This window comes from Cheilinus undulatus, linkage group 12 (assembly GCF_018320785.1).
Source record: "Cheilinus undulatus linkage group 12, ASM1832078v1, whole genome shotgun sequence".
NCBI lineage: Eukaryota > Metazoa > Chordata > Actinopteri > Labriformes > Labridae > Cheilinus > Cheilinus undulatus.
The window spans coordinates 7,514,501-7,533,492 of record NC_054876.1 but is presented as its reverse complement, the minus strand read 5'-3'; the positions used below and the strand labels follow the sequence as shown (position 1 = coordinate 7,533,492).

Below are 18,992 nucleotides of genomic sequence, written 5' to 3'. Positions count from 1 at the left end.
TTTTATTTGAGGTTTACAGTGAGGCTATATTGTTCATGCTGAAGCTGATTTGAATGGTATGAATAGATGCCAGGCCAAATGCTCAGCAATTTTCACAGTTATAACCATTCATAGTATTTTGCCTTTTGATCACAAGATAATCGATTTGAGATGTTTACGCTATGTGGGGGATTTTTATTTGATTTTATCTTATTTAAGAGCTTGTATATTAATATTAAAAATCAAATTAATTATACTTAGTTGATGGTATGGCAACAAAAATAGAAGTCATAGACTCTTAATGTTGATCAATTTGCTGTTTTTTAATTTTCTAAAATCAAAGGGACCTCCTGCACACTGTCTAAATTGCACAAATACAAGGCAACACTTGCAAAAGTAGTGGTGCTGACAAAAAAAAGAGTTTTCTTGCTAATTTATCCCACTTTTTACAAATGTTTCAAACGTGTGCAATTTAGACAGAGCTCTTCATCTTTTCGTTCCAAATATGACCATAGATCTTGCAGTTTCTGTGCTTTTTAAACCAACGGATCATCAAAACAATGTAGTTTGAGCATTTTATAAACACAAAATTCCACAGTACATGAAATTTAGACAAATGTTGCCAGTTTTTGTACAGCTTAGACATTGTGTAGGAGTTTGTCTACAATTCTGAATATTTAAAAGCAATTAGATACCAATATTTGCTGTCTAGGACTTCTGTTTTTGCTGATAAAACAGGTTTCAATATCATTTGACATTCACTAGAATCATATCAGAATATATTATTCTGGTGTTATGACAACCATTTGTTATTTCTGTTACAGAAAAAGATCAAGGTATTTATCGAGTAATACCATTCAGTAATAACATTTTGTGGGGGGAATCGGGGTCTGAATCACACCGGCCCCAATAAAGGGATATCTGGGATGCCTGTGATTAGCAAGCTCTACGGTTAAATTTGAATCCATTGTTAGTCAGCATCAGAATTATTTGTAGGATAAAGTTATTAATAGTATTTTTAATCAGTTTCACAATCCTGTTCAAATGCCCCATATAAACTTTAATGCTGCCGTCAGCCTCTTATAACTGCGGTAGCTGTGGTTAATGGCTCCTGCTATTGTGCCTATGATGTAATTGGCGGTGAACATGTACTACTGATAGTACCTCATAGGAACAATGTGGTCAAGCAATATTTTGATCTCCAAAATGGGGGATAAAGTTGTATGTAGGATGCTTCCCTCATAACCAAAGTCATGAGGGACAATATTCAACACCTGAATGTGGATGTTAACCTGCAAAGAGTGTCAAAATCCAACTTCACATTGTTTAACAACTGCTAATGCAATCCTGTATTTTATGAATAGTGCTCAATTTGACCTTTTACTGAGTATTTTCTCAACTTTAGACTAGTCAACTATTTGCAATTATAATTTGTGTTTTATCAGATATGAAATTATTTGCCTAGGCACTTCTTTAGAGTAGATGTTAACTGTAACAAGTCTGGTTGGTTGATGCTAACAGCCATGTTACTGTAGTTTTCGCATTATTTTAATCCCATAAACTCTCTGTGTCCCCCTGCAGCACAGCCGAGCAGGACTCCCTGCCTCTCTCAGAGAGTTCAGGCCCTGCATCAGGTCCTACCACAGGACTCGCTGCTGCCCAGCAGCAGAGGGTACCCATTCATAAGCCTTTCACCCAGTCCCGGTTACCTCCTGACCTCCCCATGCACCCCGCCCCACGACACATCACTGAAGAGGAGCTGCGGGTGCTGGAGGGTTGTCTGCACCGCTGGAGAAGTGAAGTGGAGAATGACACTAGAGGTACGTCCAAAGGCCTCCCGTTTGCAGCCATTTGTACTCAACTCTTAGCACGGTTTACCTATCCAGTAACAGATCGGATGGCACTTTTTGATTGGCTATCTATGATACTTTTCTCCCCAGATCTGCAGGGGAGTATAACCAGAATCCACAGAACCATCGAGTTAATGTACTCAGACAAAACTATGATGCAGGTAAGCAACATCTTTGCAATCAGCTGTAGCTGTTGTACTCTTTTTTTCATTTGTTGTGATGAACGAGGCTTAAACTCACAGCCACTCTTGAAGTAATAAGCTCTAAAGCATACTCACACATAATAAACCTACTGTTGGTTAGTAGCCCACATCATAGAGATCAATAGTGGAGCTATGGTTATAGTTTTCAAAGCTTTACAACGTAATGAGTCCATTTACTCAACAACAAATCAGCTCATCAGAGAAATGTTCAATACTGATTTCAGACATTTTCCCAAACATATGATATGTAAAAATGGTACTTAAGCCGATAAAGTAGTCTTATTTTAAGTATTTTAGTAGAGATGAGTACAAATTAATTTATCTTTTGAGAGCATTCAGACTGGTAATGGTACGTGAGCTGCATTGTTTAAGTTTGCAGGGGCCCCAGCAGAGGGCACTCATGTTACAGGAAGTTCCAGTTCCAAATTAAAAGAAGAAGAAGATCATGTCTAGAAACATATTTACACAATCACAATCAGTGTAGTAGACAAGTGAAAATAGTTGCTTATTACGGCAGAATCATCAACATTGAACTGCTATCATTGTTTATTATTTCCATTTGATGACCAGTAGATTAAATCTTCTTGTGTTGTTCCAGGTTCCATACCGGCTTCATGCGGTGTTGGTCCATGAAGGTCAGGCTAATGCGGGTCACTACTGGGCCTACATCTACGATCCCCATCAGCGCTGCTGGATGAAGTACAACGACATCTCTGTCACTAAATCGACCTGGGAGGAGCTTGTCAGGGACTCATTCGGTGGTTATCGTAACGCCAGTGCCTACTGTCTCATGTATATAAACGACAAGAAGCCCTTTCTCATGGAAGGTACAGGCATACAATCATATTTCTATAAATACTGTATGTGCCATTATAGTCACTGTCTCTAGAAACGATGCCCTGATCACGTTTTTTATTTGTGATACCATTAACCAATCACCACTGAGTGAGATATATTGATACAGATCATACTTTATTTTTTGATTAAGCAGTTGGTTTAGCGGTTTGTCAGTCTACTTAGCATTGTAGTGTACTTTGACCTCCTACAGGGGGCAGTGTAACATGGGAAGAGGAGCACCAAAGTCGTCTTTATTCAGTCAACAACATGCATTTTCTTATACAAACAAACTCAAAGAACAATGAAAGGATTACTCAACAGTAAGGACTGTTGAATTACACAATGATGATGAAGTCATGATTCATTCATAATATGCAGTAATTTATGGAAATTAAAATTTTAATAAACTGAAAAGTAATAAGTCTTTTTAATAGACAGTACAACTAGTCAAGTCAATAAAAGGTAATTAGTCTGAGAACCATAACTCAGCTGCATTATGCTAAATGTCTGTTTTATATGAAGGGAAAACAAATACATTTGTCGTTCCCATCTAACAAACACATATTTTTAATTTCAGGGCTTCACTTATAGAAACCACACGTCTCATTTACTGTCTTGTCCTTAGCAGATGATATTGATTGTCTGTGTACGTTCTGTGCAGAGGAGTTTGATAAAGAAACCGGACAGATACTCAGCGGTATGGACAAACTGCCTCCAGACCTGAAGCAGTACGTGAAGGAGGACAATGAGCTGTTTGACAAGGAGATCGAGGAGTGGGACGCCCTGCAGGCGCGCAAGGCCCAGCAGGAGAAGCTGGCCCTGGCCACAGCCGCCGCAGCTGCCTCGGCGGCATCCACAACCTCCACCTCTTCCTCTTCTCCTCAGCCCATGAGTATCGAGTCCAGCCCTCCAGACAATGCAGGTCAGGGTCATGACGCTCAGAATAGAAGAGGAGAATACTTAATTGAGAATCAATACTGGGTGGGAAGATAAATACAGAAAACTCTTAGTCCCTGGAGAGTTAAAAAAGGATGAGGAAATGACCTTGAAATATCATCTTACAGCCTCACAACCTCAGCTGCCTTTGACAATATATATACAGCATATCATACATACGAAGAATATAGCATGGGGAAATATAGGAAATAGAAACAGGAATGAAATGCAAAATATGAATTAGAATATTATTAAAATCAAGATGTACAAAAAAGTGCTGAGATGCAGATAGATTTGCACATAGTACATGGCTTTCGGGACTTTTTACGTGAATGAAAATGTGCACAAAATCTGACTGGAAGTTTATAAATGAAAGTTTTGCATTGTAAAGAATCACAGTTTTTTATGTTCTATTCTGAAGGTGTGTTTTCCCTGCCTGCAGCTCCCCAGCAGGACCCTGAGTACATGGAGCAGCCATCGCCCACCAGCGACTCCAAACACCTGCAGGAGGACACAGAGAGAGCCATCTCCAGAGCTGCTGCTGAGCAGGAGGAGAGGAGTCCTGAAGCTCTGTTAAATGCTGTATGTAAAATAAACACAGACTTGAGCTACTCTACACTCACTCCAAGGCTAACAAAGAGCGGATATTTTTAAAACAGTACAGACACGGCTTTCCTAGCTGCTGCGAGAAATATCACCAGAGAGGGAATTTCCAGCAAATAACCACTTTAACTCAGGCATCTTTCCTCTCATTAAGCTTTAACAGAAATATACATTTTTGCACAAAAGAAAATAAATTAGTCCTTATTGTTGCATTGTAATTACAATAGAAGGGGAGCTTTTCAATGCAATTATGATTAACGGGGGAGAAAGTCCAATTTTCCACTTTAAAATAAGAGTTTTTTTAAGACATGCTTGAATCATGTCCTTTTAAATCCCTCTTTCTTGATATTTTTTATAACACTTGTTCACACTTGTGCACACTGAGTCAGTTAAAGGATAAAAAAATATATTTTTTATGCAAGTCTTGTTGAATAAAAGGATTTAAATCCAGGGGGAGTTAGTGAATTTTGGTGGAACTGCAGCAAATTTTGAAATGCCATAAAATCTGGTGCATAAGACACATTTCTGAAGCCTAGTTTTCCATCCAAGAGTTGGTGCTGACCTAAATACTGGTGTAAGTAATACACCAGCATGGTATACTGAGACACATCTTTGTTATGAACACAAGTGGAACTGCCCCAATGTGCAATACCTGCTAATATTCAAAATTCACTTCCTTTCATTGTGATGTTGTTGCTGTTGCAAACCAGCCACTTCACTGTTTAAAATGTGCTGTGATACAAAGTGAAACAGACCAAGATGGAGGGGTTAGGCACCACTTTTTAGCTGCTTTTCTCCCTCATTAGGTCTTAATTGTATATTTAAAGAAAATAGTAGTATACTGTTTAGTATAACCTTTTAATTGCTGGTTTAAAGTAAAAGACTCCTCAGTTAAAGGCAATAAGTGAGAAGCAGAAGAGGGTAACTCATGGGCTATTGGTCTATAGGCTACTTTATCAGGCCTGTAAGCAACCAATTGATTGGTCGTTCAGGTTTAAAAAAATTAAAATTAAAGAAAATTACCTAGTTGGGGGCCAGTTTATTCCATGATAGGTTCCTTACTGCACCTGTTCAGTAGACTAAATCATCTTAAAATGAACATAACAAGCCTGTTGAAGCAATAATACATTTTTTAGGCTCATCAGGGTGTACTAAGAAAAACAATTAGTAATTGAGAGACGATCAGCGTGCACCTGTCTTTGATCATAAGATCTCTGTGATCCAGGTGCGGTAACTCGTTAAACTCATACAGCCTACAAAATAACCTCATATTATTGTTTTATAATCATTTGTAATGGTAACTATTAACAGGATCACTTGATCCAGCCCACGCCGTGTCATTTATGAGCATAAAGCAGACAGCTTGCAGTACTTATTTACCGGACAAAAGCTTTTCGACCAAATAATCGACCAACCAAATGGAAGCTGTCAGCCCTTTTCTCTACAACAGTCACTGCAGTCTGAGAGCTCAACCAGCATACTATAGCTAGCAGAAGTGCAAACTCCACATGAAAACAGATGGCATTTAAAGTGCAAGACAGCTGCACAGAAACGGCACATTTTGGACTTAACTAACTTGGTAGACATTGTCAAACAGGAAGTGTTTAAACCAGTGTTATTTCTATACAACTGTAATAATTTAAAATTTCCCACTGGATAAACACAAAACATAGTTGTGTTTAGCTGATTCACCAAAGTGAAATACATTCTGTAAAGCAACTTCACACTGCAACAGTAAAACAACACCACACTATAGCTGCTCAAAATTGGTTTGCAAAATGTGGCTAGCCTTTGATCCTCTTGTCCACATTCCTGTGCTAAATATCATAACACAATACTTTGGTTGTATGTAGATATAACCTGGCATAGCCTCCAGATAACCTTATCCCCAGTTTCTAGATCAAAGTGGAGCAAAACCACACTTTTCCTACAAGATTATAGAGATAACTGTGCTCTCTTGGTGGGCGGTTGTTTATATCAGATTACATAGCATTGTGGCAACAACGCACTAGTTATTAACGAGAGTTACAGTGGCTATGAGTGGTGGGCAGCTGATAAAGTGTTTACTGGGCCTGAAGTGATAAATTTCTTAATTATTAGTTTACCTGACTCACAGTTCTGGTGCCAGCAGCATAGGGATCTGAATTTCACTTTTTAAGCCAGCTAATCACACACATCTCTAGTTTAAACCTTTTCTTCATCTGGGAAAAAAACTGACTTCCTCTTATATGCCTGCATGACTTCTATTCTGGATTTTATGGCATTTGGATCTGTAAGAGTTAATTTCACCAGTACTACTGTATTTCTCTTTCTCTGTATTTCTTTTCTCTATATTTATTCTACCTTGCCATTACATCAGCTCTCTGTCCCTCCTGTTTCATCTCTCATTCTCTCTACAGTCTCCTCCCCCTCCCACCTCCCCCCACCCCGAGGTCCAGGTGAGCTCCCCTTCCACCCCTCCTCCTGACTCCGTCACGGAGGACGAGTCCCCCGGCCAGCGCACCGTCGAGGTGGCCATTCCTAACGTGGGGACTTTTGTCATTGAGTCAGAGGAGGGGGGGTACGATGACGAGGTAGCTTTACCCCCCAGATACAGCCCCCTTTTACCTTGTTGTGCTGACGAGTCTGTGCCTGTTTGATTCAAGAAGTGAGAGCATTTTTCACACGCTCTACTCAAGGGTTTTCACACCTGAGAAAATCTGATGCTTGACACCGGCTGATTCCAGGATTGGCTTTAAATTCTGCAGCATAACACCAACATGTTTGTTTTCCTCCTGTGGTACTCTTGTGTGAAAAGTCTCTTCTTGAGTGTTCAGCATCTTGGCGTGTAGATGGAAAGACCTTTTGCAAACTTGTTAGGTCTGCTTCACACAAGTCAGTCTCAAATAAAAACGACTGGTGAGTGATGTGGTTTAATGAGCAGTTTTAAGTTCTTTCTTGGTTTCTATCTTTTGCACAGAAACATCAGTGCATCATCAACACCCCCCATCTAACCCACCAGTAAAATACCCTGAAAGTAATGGAAACTATGATCTAAATTCATCATTTTGTAAGAGTTCTCAGTGCTTCCAAATGTTTTTTGAAGCATTTTCCCAACATAATTTATGTGTTCGGAGAAGAGTTGGAAATTAGCAAATGCCGAATTGGGGTGAAATTGCTCAACCTATCAGCCATAGTGGTGGATTAAGAAAGGCGACATAACAAATTGATTTAATGCAGATTTTTTTCAAAATCCTGGTCGTCCCGTTGCACTGCTGTGGCTTTATGAGATGAGCCAGATGGACTGCTAACCTAAAAGCCCGCCGCCTTCCTGTGTCTGAATGAGTGCCAGGATCAGTGTAGAGACAGGCTACGTTCTGGATTGGTTTGACTCGGTGTCACAGAAATCTAAATCTCCATAACGACGGTCTTCCTGCTGAAGGTATGTTTAAACTGACAGCATGCTGTGGCTAGGACTCGTTGTCAAACAAGCAGCTGTAAATACTGTAACTCTAACAGATTAGAGTTGTTCCTATTCTGATACCAGTATCGGAAATACATCCGATACTCCTTAAAATGTAGGCATTGGCAATGCCGAGTACATGAGTTTATGCACCGATCCAGTTCCGTTTGGTTTAGCTTTATATTTTGCTTTGTTTAGCCATGTTAGCGCTATAAACCGGAAATCAATTCTTCTTTGCTGCCGGACAACACTGCATGCACGAGCTACTATTTTTAGAGCAGCAAAGAAGAGCCAAAGGATCCACTGCAGTAGCAAAGAATGGTGGCTGCGTGACAGTTTTTCTCTGAATGGGATCATTAAAATGCCTTCCAGACCAGCGTTGTCAGAAACTGGCACAGTTAATCACAAGTTGAATAACTTTTGAACCATAAATTGCTGCCTCTTACTTGTTTTTCCTCTTGAAGCTAGCCGTTTTGCCTTCCAGTTGACGCTATTGATGCCTTTGTATCCCCTGCCAGCAGCATTTTCAGCAAGCCTGGAACTGGTGTGACTTTTCAGGACTTAAATGATTAAATGCACACCAGTAAACCATATATTCAACATCTTTTTATCAATTTTGATCCAATTATGATCATTTATTACTGCTAGCTTGAATGCTAACCATCATACTGTTTACTCTTTGTGTGTGACTGTCAACCAATGGCAGGCTGTTCCAAAATCACGTCATGCTGCCCGAATAGACTATAATGGAGAGAGATAGTGAAAGCTTGTGATGCAGCCCTCTGTATTATTTTTATTTTAAATATTTAGCAGTAAAACTCAATATCATCCAAAAAAACAGCTTTAGGGTCACAGAGATGCTGTACATTATGTTTCTATTTATTGAACCATGTTCTGAGTCAAATATAGGTGTAAAATAATTTGCTAGTCTGCACAGTCAGTCCAGCTGATACCCAACACCTTGGTATCAGAATCGTATCTTCTACTGCTGCAAATGGTAACTGCACTAAAGGTCAGTTAATTTGATAATAAACACGTTATTTTCAACAAGTTCTTCACACCAAATCACCCACATTTTAATCGTAGAAGTACTTTTATTTTGAAACAGCTATATCAGGAAACAGTAGTTTTGTACTAGTAACTTATCTCAACACAGGCATCTGAAAACCAAACACACGAGGGAAACAAAGCTTCAGACCACACAGATCTGTTAGAGGCTACAGTGTATTAAAAACTGAACAGTCTTATAAAAGCACTTTTCTGCTCTCATGCACACGTGACATGAGTTTCACAACACAGGCTTGTTTGAGAGGTGTGTAGCATTCTCTTCATAAAATAGCCTATTACTTAAAAACTGCAAGTCTTGACCTTGTTGTTATACATTGCATAATACTGCTGGTTAAAACAAAGTGTTTTGTTCAAAATTAAGTGGCTGGCAGATTTTTGAATCCACCAGCCACAGTGGCAGATAGAAGACCTGAAGTTAATTCCCAACCCTGGTTTAGGGACACCTTTCTAAAATCAGGCTTTTTCACTCTGCGTGTAGTAACGGTAAATGGTCCATGGACTTGAGCTGGTGTAGCTCTTTTCTAATTGTCTGACTTAGCATCTTGGTTGGTGTAAGTGTAGCATTACTGATGTCTTTATTTCAGCCTGTCTGCTCCGTTTGCTGCCTGTCACCCACAGCTGTCATATGGCTGTTTGGTTTTCACACGTTATTCTTGTGAGGATTGCACATTGTGCTGTTGAACTGACTGGCTGTGTTCCTCATTGTGTCACTCTAACCTCTGCATGGGCTGCTGAGTGATGTCTGCCATGTCCTGACTCTGGTTTGCTTCGTAGCGGTGCCTCAGTGCACCTAACATAGTGGTTGATTTTACTCGGTCTTTCACCAGAATCTGTTGTTTTTTTTTTTTAATGTGGTTCCTGCTCTTTGGGCAGACGATGATGACCCCCAACATGCAGGGTGTTATTATGGCAATTGGCAAAACCAGCGCTGTGTATGAAAAGAGTGGGCCTGAGGCGGCTTTCTTCAAGGTACACATGACCTTCCCTCCTCTACCTGTCCTTTTTTTTCTCTCTCACTCCAAGTCCATCCTCCCTCTCCTTCATGTGTAACTGTCTTTTTTTGTATTTTCTGTCAGTACATAATAAGAACGACAGAAAGGATTGTTAAACTATCAGAACTTTATACTTTCATGTCATACCAGTAAAAGCCTGACAACACTTAACAGCAGTTATGATATTAAAAAAAAAAGAAGTTCTGGGCATCCGGTGTTGGGTAATTTCAGATTCTTAGTTGCCTAAAAATTGCAGCCAAACTCCTGCATAATTTAAAAAATGCAGAACACATTGACATCCTCTGGTCTCCGTCTGTTTGCAGGAGACATAAATGTACCTAAAATCCCAAAAGGGAGTGTTTGCAGGCCTTTTTAAATGCACATCACTCATTCGCCCTGTGTTAATTTTGAACACAATTTTTGTTTTAAAAAGTCTAAGGATGACCAAAGAAATTGATGCTGATTATGTTGGGCGTCCTTTCTACATTTGTTATGGTAAAAAATATGATCAGTACTGGACATTCCTTAAGTTTGTAACCTAACAAAAATGATCAGGTCTGAAAATACCCCACTAGATCTCCATCAACTTGATAGTAACCATAACAAGTACATGCTTAAATATCACCCTGACTGTAGTCAGAATGTTTGACCGAGTGTCTGTCTCTCCTGTCAGGCCATAAAGCTGGAGTACGCTCGTCTACTCAGATTTGCTCAGGAGGACACGCCTCCTGAAAACGACTACAGACTACAGCACATCATCGTGTACTTCATCCAGAACCAGGCGCCCAAGAAGATCCTGGAGAGAACTCTGCTCACACAGTTTGCTGACAGGAACCTGGCCTTCGATGAGAGGTGGGTCAGACCTAAGACATCTTCCAGTGCATCAAAATACATGAAAAAAATCATAAAGGGCCTTTCTCTAAGTGCTTCCTCCACCCTCCCCCCATACTTAATTAACAGTAGTACATATCAGATGTTTAAACTGAGACATTTTAACATTTCATTAAAATATCAGCTCATTTTAGATTTGATGGCAGCAACATATCTCAAGAAAATAGGGACAGGGTCATGTTCACCATTGTGTGGCATCTCCTCTTCTTTTAACAACAGTCTGTAAACATCTGGGAATTGAGGAGATCAGTTGCTGGAATTTTCCGAAAGGGATGTTGTCCCATTCTTGTCTGGTGTAGGATTCTAGCTGCTCAACATTCCTGGGTTTTCTTTGACAGATTTTTCCTTTTATGATGCTCCAAATGCTTTCTATTGGTGAAAGGTCTGGACTACAGGCGGGCCTGTTCAAAACCAGTACTGTGAAGCTATGCTGTTGTGATAGATGTAGTATGTGTTTTAGGCATTGTCTTGCAGAAAAAGTCAAGGCCTTCCCTGAAAGAGACGTTGTCTAAATGGGAGTATCTGTTGCTCTGTAGCTCTATGTTCTTTTCAGCATTGATAGTGCCTTTCCAGATGTGTAAGCTGCCCACGCTGCAACTGCTCATTTGACCTCAGAACAGTTTTCCATTTTGCTTCAGTCTATTTAAATAGGCTTTTTCCTAGAGAGGACAGTGGTGTGTCTTAATCATGTTCCCATATGGCTTCTTCTTTGAATGATATAGCTTTAAATTGCATTTATGCACGGCACAGCTAACTTTCTTGGCAGACACTGATTTCTGGAAATGTTCCTGAGCCCATGCAGTGATTTCTCTTACAGAATTGTCTGTTTTTTTATGTAGTGTTGCACAGAGATTTCTCAGGTTCTCTGAATCTTTTGATGTTAATATGTACTGCAGACAGCGGGATATTCAATGCCTTCAAAGTTTGAGGTTAAACAGTTTTCTGAAATTATTCCAGAACTTTTAGACGTAGAATTTTGCAGATTGGGGAGCCTCTGTCCAGCTTTACCTCTAAAATACACTGCCTCCCTAAATGCTCCCTTTAGACCCAATCATATTACTGATCAGTTGCCTGTTAACCTAACTAGTTGCAAAATGCTCCTTTGGCTATTTTATTTTATTAGTACCACTTACTTTTCCAGCCTTTTGTTGCCATCTCAACTTTTTGAGATATGTTGCCACTATAAAATTCAAACATGAAACGGTAAAATGTCTCAGTTTCAACATCTGATTTGTTGTTTATGTTCTATTGTGAACAAAATATTGGCTTATGAGGTTTGCAAATCTTTGCATTCTGTTTTTATTTATATTTTACAAAGCGCCCTAACTGTTCTGAAACTAGGATTGTATTTTAGCAACATAATACCTTGCTGTTTTCTTTGTTAATGAGGGGGGCTAGACACAAAGCCTCCTGCTGTATTTAATCTTCCGTCTTAAAAGAGAGCACTTCATTCATGACGTCAGACGGAGTTCACTATGACCAGACTGGGAGTGATGAGGGAGCAGTTTTAGAACAGCCCAGTGTGGCATCAAGCAAGTTCTCAAAATGACCAGCAGAGGGCAGCAAAGGCCCTCTCTCAGACATGCACGGTGAATAGCCATACCATCACCAGGGACAAAGCTTTTATTTCCTCATATTATTCCCTCTTTCTATCGTTGAAACACAAATCCAAAGAGAAACCTGTCCCATAATGATAATTTTTAATGCTGCTGGAAAACATGAAATTACCCTCCATGTTAAAGTTGTGATGCTTGTGTCATTAGGGTGTGTGTTTCCTCTAACTCGCCGTTAAAAGTTTTCAGCTGCGCTTGTTGGCCTCAATCCATATTCATGAGTGAAGAATTGATTTGTGCCTTCTCCTCTATTTTGAGCAAGATAATTAGATTTATGTGTGCATGTGGCCTGAATAGGAGCCTCGGGAGGAGTGTTTCACTTCTCCTCTCAGCACTAAAGAGTGATTCATTAGGCCACGCTGAGGCCGCGGGCCAGCACCGACTGTTTCATCTCCTGAAGTACCTCACAATGACTCACCATCTCGCCGCTAACGCAGACTCCTCTTCCTGTCTCCCCTTCCTCCCCCCACAGATGTAAAAGCATTATGAATGTGGCACGTGCCAAACTGGACCTAATTAAGCCCGACGAGGTCAACATGGATGAATACGAGGTCAGACGTGGGTTTTATTTATCTTTAAGTAAAGAGCCAAGCCTTTTAGACTGCTTTTAATGCACACATCATCTTTATATCATTGCTTTTATGTATTAAATCATTAAAATACAGTTTTCATTTGTTTGAATGATGATATTTAAATGTCAGTAAACTTGCCGGTGCTAACTTCTGTTTGTTTTGATCAGATGTGGCATCAGACATACAGGAATTTCCGGGAGACGACCATCTTCATGATGACTGGCTTGGAGCTATTTCAGAAGACAAAGTACGTTAAAAGCGTAAAAAAACATGTCAAATAACATGTGCTAAGAGGGTTTCATACCTACAGGTTGTTTGTATGTAACGCTGCTGCATAATGAACTCTAGTTTGGTCCATGCTCACACAGGGACATTAACAAGCAAACTAAAATGTGTGATGCTTGGTTAAAATGCTCTCTAATTAGTCAGAGTTACTAGCAGGGAAAATGGCGGATGTAAACAAAGACTACATGACTCCTGCTTGGCTCTGGCTGCTCCAGAGAAAATTTCTTTCAGAAGGGACAGACAGCTGTGTGGATTGATGCTGACTCTGCTCATTAGTTGTAAAGTTTGTATTCACCTCTGCAGGCAAATAGCGCAGTTTGAAACTGAGGTGCAACTGTGGCATGAAAATAACATGTGAATGGTGTTTATCAAGACAGTTCTGCTTAAGATGCATGTTAATACCCCTGAACCGTGGCCTGCTCATGCACTGAAGTTGTGTCAAGAGATCTGTCTGGTATGCCTATGGTGTTTAACACAAGTCCAGCTGTAATAAACACAGAGGACGCCTGGTGGATATTTTAAAGGCTTGTGAAATTCACACTAGCTGGTTCAACCAGAAAATAAGCTAAATGCTTCCTGATTTAGCTTGGATTTAAGTTTTTTCATGTTCTTGCAATAAATAAACCACATCTGAAAATAGGTATGCATCGGTATCAGCTAATATCAACCCTGCTTAAAACTAATTGGACAAAGTGTCGGCACAGTGCAAGTTGCACATCTTGGCCCCAACACAGCTTGATTTTTATTTTGGTCGCTTGTCAGGACTTTCAGACTGCCTGTGTGAGAGCTGCGCTTCACATACCTGGTACGCATGTCTCACATGTGGAGAACGTAGAGAATCAAAGTCTCGCCTATTTTATTTTTTTTGTAAGCCTGGCTGATAACCGCATGTGGTTATCAGCCAGAGGAGACAGTAAACAATAGAGAGCCGTATTTAGCTTGTAGCAAATACACGATATTGCCAAAAGTATTCACTCATCTGCCTTGACTCACATATGAACTTAAGTGACATCCCATTCTTAATCCATAGGGTTTAATACGACATCAGTCCACCCTTTGCGGCTAAAACAGCTTCAACTCTTCTGGGAAGGTTTTCCACAAGGTTTAGGAGTGTGTTTATGGGAATTTTTGACCATTCTTCCAGAGGCCCATTTGTGAGGTCACACACTGATGTTGTTGTAGAAGGCCTGGCTCTCAGTCTCCGCTCCAATTCATCCCAGACATGTTCTATGGGGTTGAGGTCAGGACTCTGTGCAGGCCAGTCAAGTTCACCCACACCAAACTCTCTCATCCATGTCTTTATGGACCTTGCTTTGTGCACTGGTGCACAGTCATGTTGGAACAGGAAGGGGCCATCCCCAAACTGTTCCCACAAAGTTGGGAGCATGGAATTGTCCAAAATCTCTTGGTATGCTGAAGCATTCAGAGTTCCTTTCACTGGAACTAAGGGGCCAAGCCCAGCTCCTGAACAACAACCCCACACCATAATCCCCCCTCCACCAAACTTTACACTTGGCACAGTGCAGTCAGACAAGTACCGTTATCCTGGCAACCGCCAAACCCAGACTGGCCCATCAGATTGCCAGAATGAGAAGCGAAATTCGTCACGCCAGAGAACGTGTCTCCACTGCTCTAGAGTCCAGTGGCGGCGTGCGTTATACCACTGCATCCAACGCTTTGTATTGCACTTGGTGATGACTTGGATGCAGCTGCTCGGCCATGGGAATCCATTCCATGAAGCTCTCTACGGACTGTTCTTGAGCTAATCTGAAGGCCACATGAAGTTTAGAGGTCTGTAGCGATTGACTCTGCAGAAAGTTGGTGACCTCTGTGCACTATGCACCTCAGCATCCGCTGACCCCGCTCCGTCATTTTACGTGGCCTACCACTTCGTGGCTGAGTTGCTGTCGTTCCCAGTCGCTTCCGCTTTGTTGTAATACCACTGACAGTTGACTGTGGAATATTTAGGAGCCAGGAAATTTCACCACTGGATTTGTTGCACAGGTGGCAACCTATCACAGTGCCACGCTGGAATTCACTGAGCTCCTGAGAGCGACCCATTCTTTCACAAATGTTTGTAGAAACAGTCTGCATGCCTAGGTGCTTGATTTTACACACCCGTGGCCATGGAAGTGATTTCAATTATTTGGATGGGTGAGTGAATACTTTTGGCGATATAGTGTATGCATGATTACAATGGTGAACTATGTTTGCACCCGGCTTGTTGACAACCCTTATGACGACAACGAGCTGAAATGTGTCTGTTAAAGTTGTTCTCTAGACTTCTACGATTTGTGAAGTTTTCAGTGTCCAAAACAGTAGAATATGTCACAGGAAAGAAAAACATATAACAAGTACACTTCTGAATGTGCTTTTCAAAATAAAAGCCTGGTTTGGCATTTGTTCAGAGAAACTTTCTTTATTTATACAGAATGCTTTTATTTTGAATTATTCCCTGCTCGGCTGCACTATACTCTGAATCAAATCGCTTGTACGGAGGTTTATTTAGATAAAGCTTTTGAGGAAGGAAAAGGCTTTGACAGCAGGTAAACATGACCAAGACACAGACCCTGACCCTAGCATTCACAGTCACTGCATCTCTTAAAAAAGACCAAAGGCACACTCATACTGTACAAGCTGTACTATGCAGAATAGTTTTTTTTTTTTTTTTTTTTTTAATCAATAGTGGAGTGTAACAGCCGTATCTGACCACAATGACTTCAGATCAGTCACAGAGTGAGTAAAATATCTGTCATGTTGTCTGTGTCATACTTAATTGTATTAGCACTCGGGGTCCCTGTGTCTCGTAAACCGTGTGTCATATTACAGTGTGATGACATATCCGTGCTCAAGTCTCATTTGGATTGGAACGGTGTGAGTGCAGGCCAGCTGGGGGGCTGGGGAGGGGGGAATTATCGTGCAGCTGGCCAAAGTGTAAATGCACCCCCTCCCAAGCAGTATTGGTACAGTTGTTTGGTTCACATCAGGGTTTTAATAAACAGCTTTCACACCAGTGGAAGTGAACTACTTGGACTTTACAAACAGTTTGTTTGTTTTACCAGAGCTAAACAGGTTAGGAGTAAAAATGTCCAAAATAAGCTGCTTAAACTAATTCCAAGACACGCAACAACTGAAACAGACAAATGCACTTGTTAAGATTGAGTTTTCGGAGTGCATAGGTCTTTAAAAGGCTGCACACATATGTCACTGTGCTCTTTTTGCCTGGTCTGGTCCTATTGTGTAGCTGTGGCTCTGTTTATCATGAAATAATACATGGATGGATCTGGCAGGACCCTTAATCAGTGCGAGTCACTTGAAGTAAAGAATACAGGGTGCACATTGTAAAGAAGTACAACTTAGCAATAACATCACTTTTACGTCAAATTGTTATGGAGAATAAAGAGGGGAAAATCAAGATTAAAGTGACTCTGCCAAAAAAAAGGCAGAAATCAGTAACATCTTAGCAGTTTAGGACACAAGAAAATATAAGAGTCTGTAAAATAAAATGATTATTAAAGACATTTGAAATACAGGCAAGCAATATTGACAGACTAAAGGTTGGAAAGTGGTGCCTTATGTGACATAACAGATGGTTTTTCTGTAGCTTAATAACTTTTTGTTTTTCCAGTTCAGCTTTGTTGATTTTTTCAATCAATCTTTGTTTTATTCTTCAAAGAGATTGTTCTCTTTGTTATCTTTAATCCACCATGAGCACAGCACTCTGCAACATTTACCAGACTAGCAGCAGCAAGGAGAAACTTCCTTTCAACAGGCAGAAACCTCGAGGAGAGCCAGACTCATTTCATGTAGCTGGAAGGAAATTATATTTGTGCACATTGCCTTGCAAATTTCATTACACTTCAAAGTTTGCAAAGAGGGAAACAACAACAGACCACTGAAGATACAGTTTAAACACAGAACACATTTGAATAAAGACAGTCGTTGTAAATCTATGCCTTTTTGGATCCACTATATCACTTGTATTCAGCTGCATAATGTCCCAGCATGATAGCAGTGCTTAAAACAAAGAAAAAACACTTCAAAAGCTCAAATTTAAGCAAACGTTTTTGTCTTGTTTTTAGTCTAGAATGTCATTACACTTACTTTAAGACACATTCAACCTAAAAAAAAAAACAGTTAAAGATATAAAGCAAAATTAAGGACTGTATTACATGTTAAAAGCAAAAATGTCTGCCAGTGGTGCAAGAAAATTTAGCTTGAGTATATTTTAAATGAGATATCTGTATCCAAATTAGTTTTTAAATATCATTTTTGTGACTTGAATAAAATTCTGCTCCTGCTTAAAGTTGAGGTTCACTGTAAATTCACTACAGCTGTTAAATTTCATTTTGAATCATTGACTCTTAGACCTGGCAGGTTCTGGATCCAGGATAGAATTCCTCTGAAGCCTCATTTGTACTTCTGCACTGCACCTGCTCTATAGTTACATCACAGTGGCCTATGCCATCGTAAGAGCTACATACTTATCCACATAGCTGTGCAATATTCCTTAACACTAGGTCAGCAGTAAAATTTCTATGCTGGTGATATCTCCAGTTTTAAGTTCAGCCACATTGCCCGCCTTGTTTGTGTACAGGAACCCATGGAAACTGAAACCAGGCATATGATGTTGGAGATGGAGCTGATTAATATAGAGCAGCAGTTTATTTACTGCAAATGTTGCAATGAAGAAAAGAGAGGAGACATGGGAGGAGATGGAAAGTATAGCCACTGATTCAGTTTAGGCAGAGGACGAGGGAATTTTTGAGCTTGTTTGGCTACAGAGAGAGACATGAATAAGGAAGTGAACTTCTGTTATTTTCAGGTCTAAACAAATTGGATTCGGTTAGTTGGCTCATCGTCTGCAGCCATTTATCTCTCACTAGAGCAGTGTTAATTTTGTCGACTGAAACTCTGACTAAAAATGCTTGTCATCTACCCTCTTTTCATGAAAAAGATAATACTAAGACTGGCTAAAAACTGATCTTTGGCAATAAAAACGGACAAAAAGTAAGTTAAAGCTTTGTCAAGAAGATTTAAATAAAACTAAAATATTAGTGCAAACCGATGGACATTGAAAATCCATGATAATTCTCTATTACACTCAAAACTAAACACAGTTAAATCCTTACTGTTCACCTCTACAAGTCAACCATGCTGACTGTTGGGCAGCAAGAAGCCAACACTGCACCAGAGTTGTCAAATGGGAACTTCCTTTGCCAGTGTTCATTCAGTTAGTCCCATGGCACCGCCCCAGGGCATTGTTAGCTGCAGAAACGAGAGAAATAGTTTGACTACTTTTGTATCTATTAAAGTATTTCTTTCTTAGTAACTAGTTATCCTCTGTGCTATGATAAAAACAAATCTTTCCCGCTATGTTTAACAGTGAAGAAGTTCTAAACTGTCTCAAATCAGGGGACTCCTTCTCCTTGGGAGCCAGGATTTCCACTGGTCTATACCAGTCTCTTGGGATAGATTGTTTCAGAGACCGCACACAGTGATAACTGATCACTGATTTTCCTGTTTTGTTTGTACAGTGTATGTTGTAGAAAGAGTGTATTAACTCAGCACACCACACACCGATTTCCAGAGTTTCAGCCTTGTCTCATCTCTCAAAACGCCCAGTCTCGCGCAGTCAAACGTGACTTTAGAGGGAAAAGGCTAGCCGTTAGTCCATTATAGTTGTAACTTCGGTCCAGCTCCCTCCCTTGTCTTTTCGCC

At 40.2% G+C, this 18,992-nt stretch overlaps 1 protein-coding gene across 2 annotated transcripts in view; it reads left to right on the top strand.

Moving 5' to 3' along the window:
• usp25 (ubiquitin specific peptidase 25) overlaps positions 1-18,992 on the top strand; it is a 77,085-nt gene that overhangs the window by 44,612 nt on the left and 13,481 nt on the right. The window contains exons 14-23 of one of the 2 annotated variants that reach the window (XM_041800971.1): positions 1,561-1,799; positions 1,920-1,990; positions 2,631-2,859; positions 3,531-3,791; positions 4,248-4,387; positions 6,808-6,981; positions 9,792-9,887; positions 10,584-10,762; positions 12,887-12,965; positions 13,154-13,233. In XM_041800971.1, coding sequence (XP_041656905.1) covers positions 1,561-1,799; positions 1,920-1,990; positions 2,631-2,859; positions 3,531-3,791; positions 4,248-4,387; positions 6,808-6,981; positions 9,792-9,887; positions 10,584-10,762; positions 12,887-12,965; positions 13,154-13,233 — 1,548 coding nt within the window. The remainder of the gene's footprint in view (positions 1-1,560; positions 1,800-1,919; positions 1,991-2,630; positions 2,860-3,530; positions 3,792-4,247; positions 4,388-6,807; positions 6,982-9,791; positions 9,888-10,583; positions 10,763-12,886; positions 12,966-13,153; positions 13,234-18,992) is intronic. The other variant, XM_041800972.1, reaches the window with a different exon arrangement.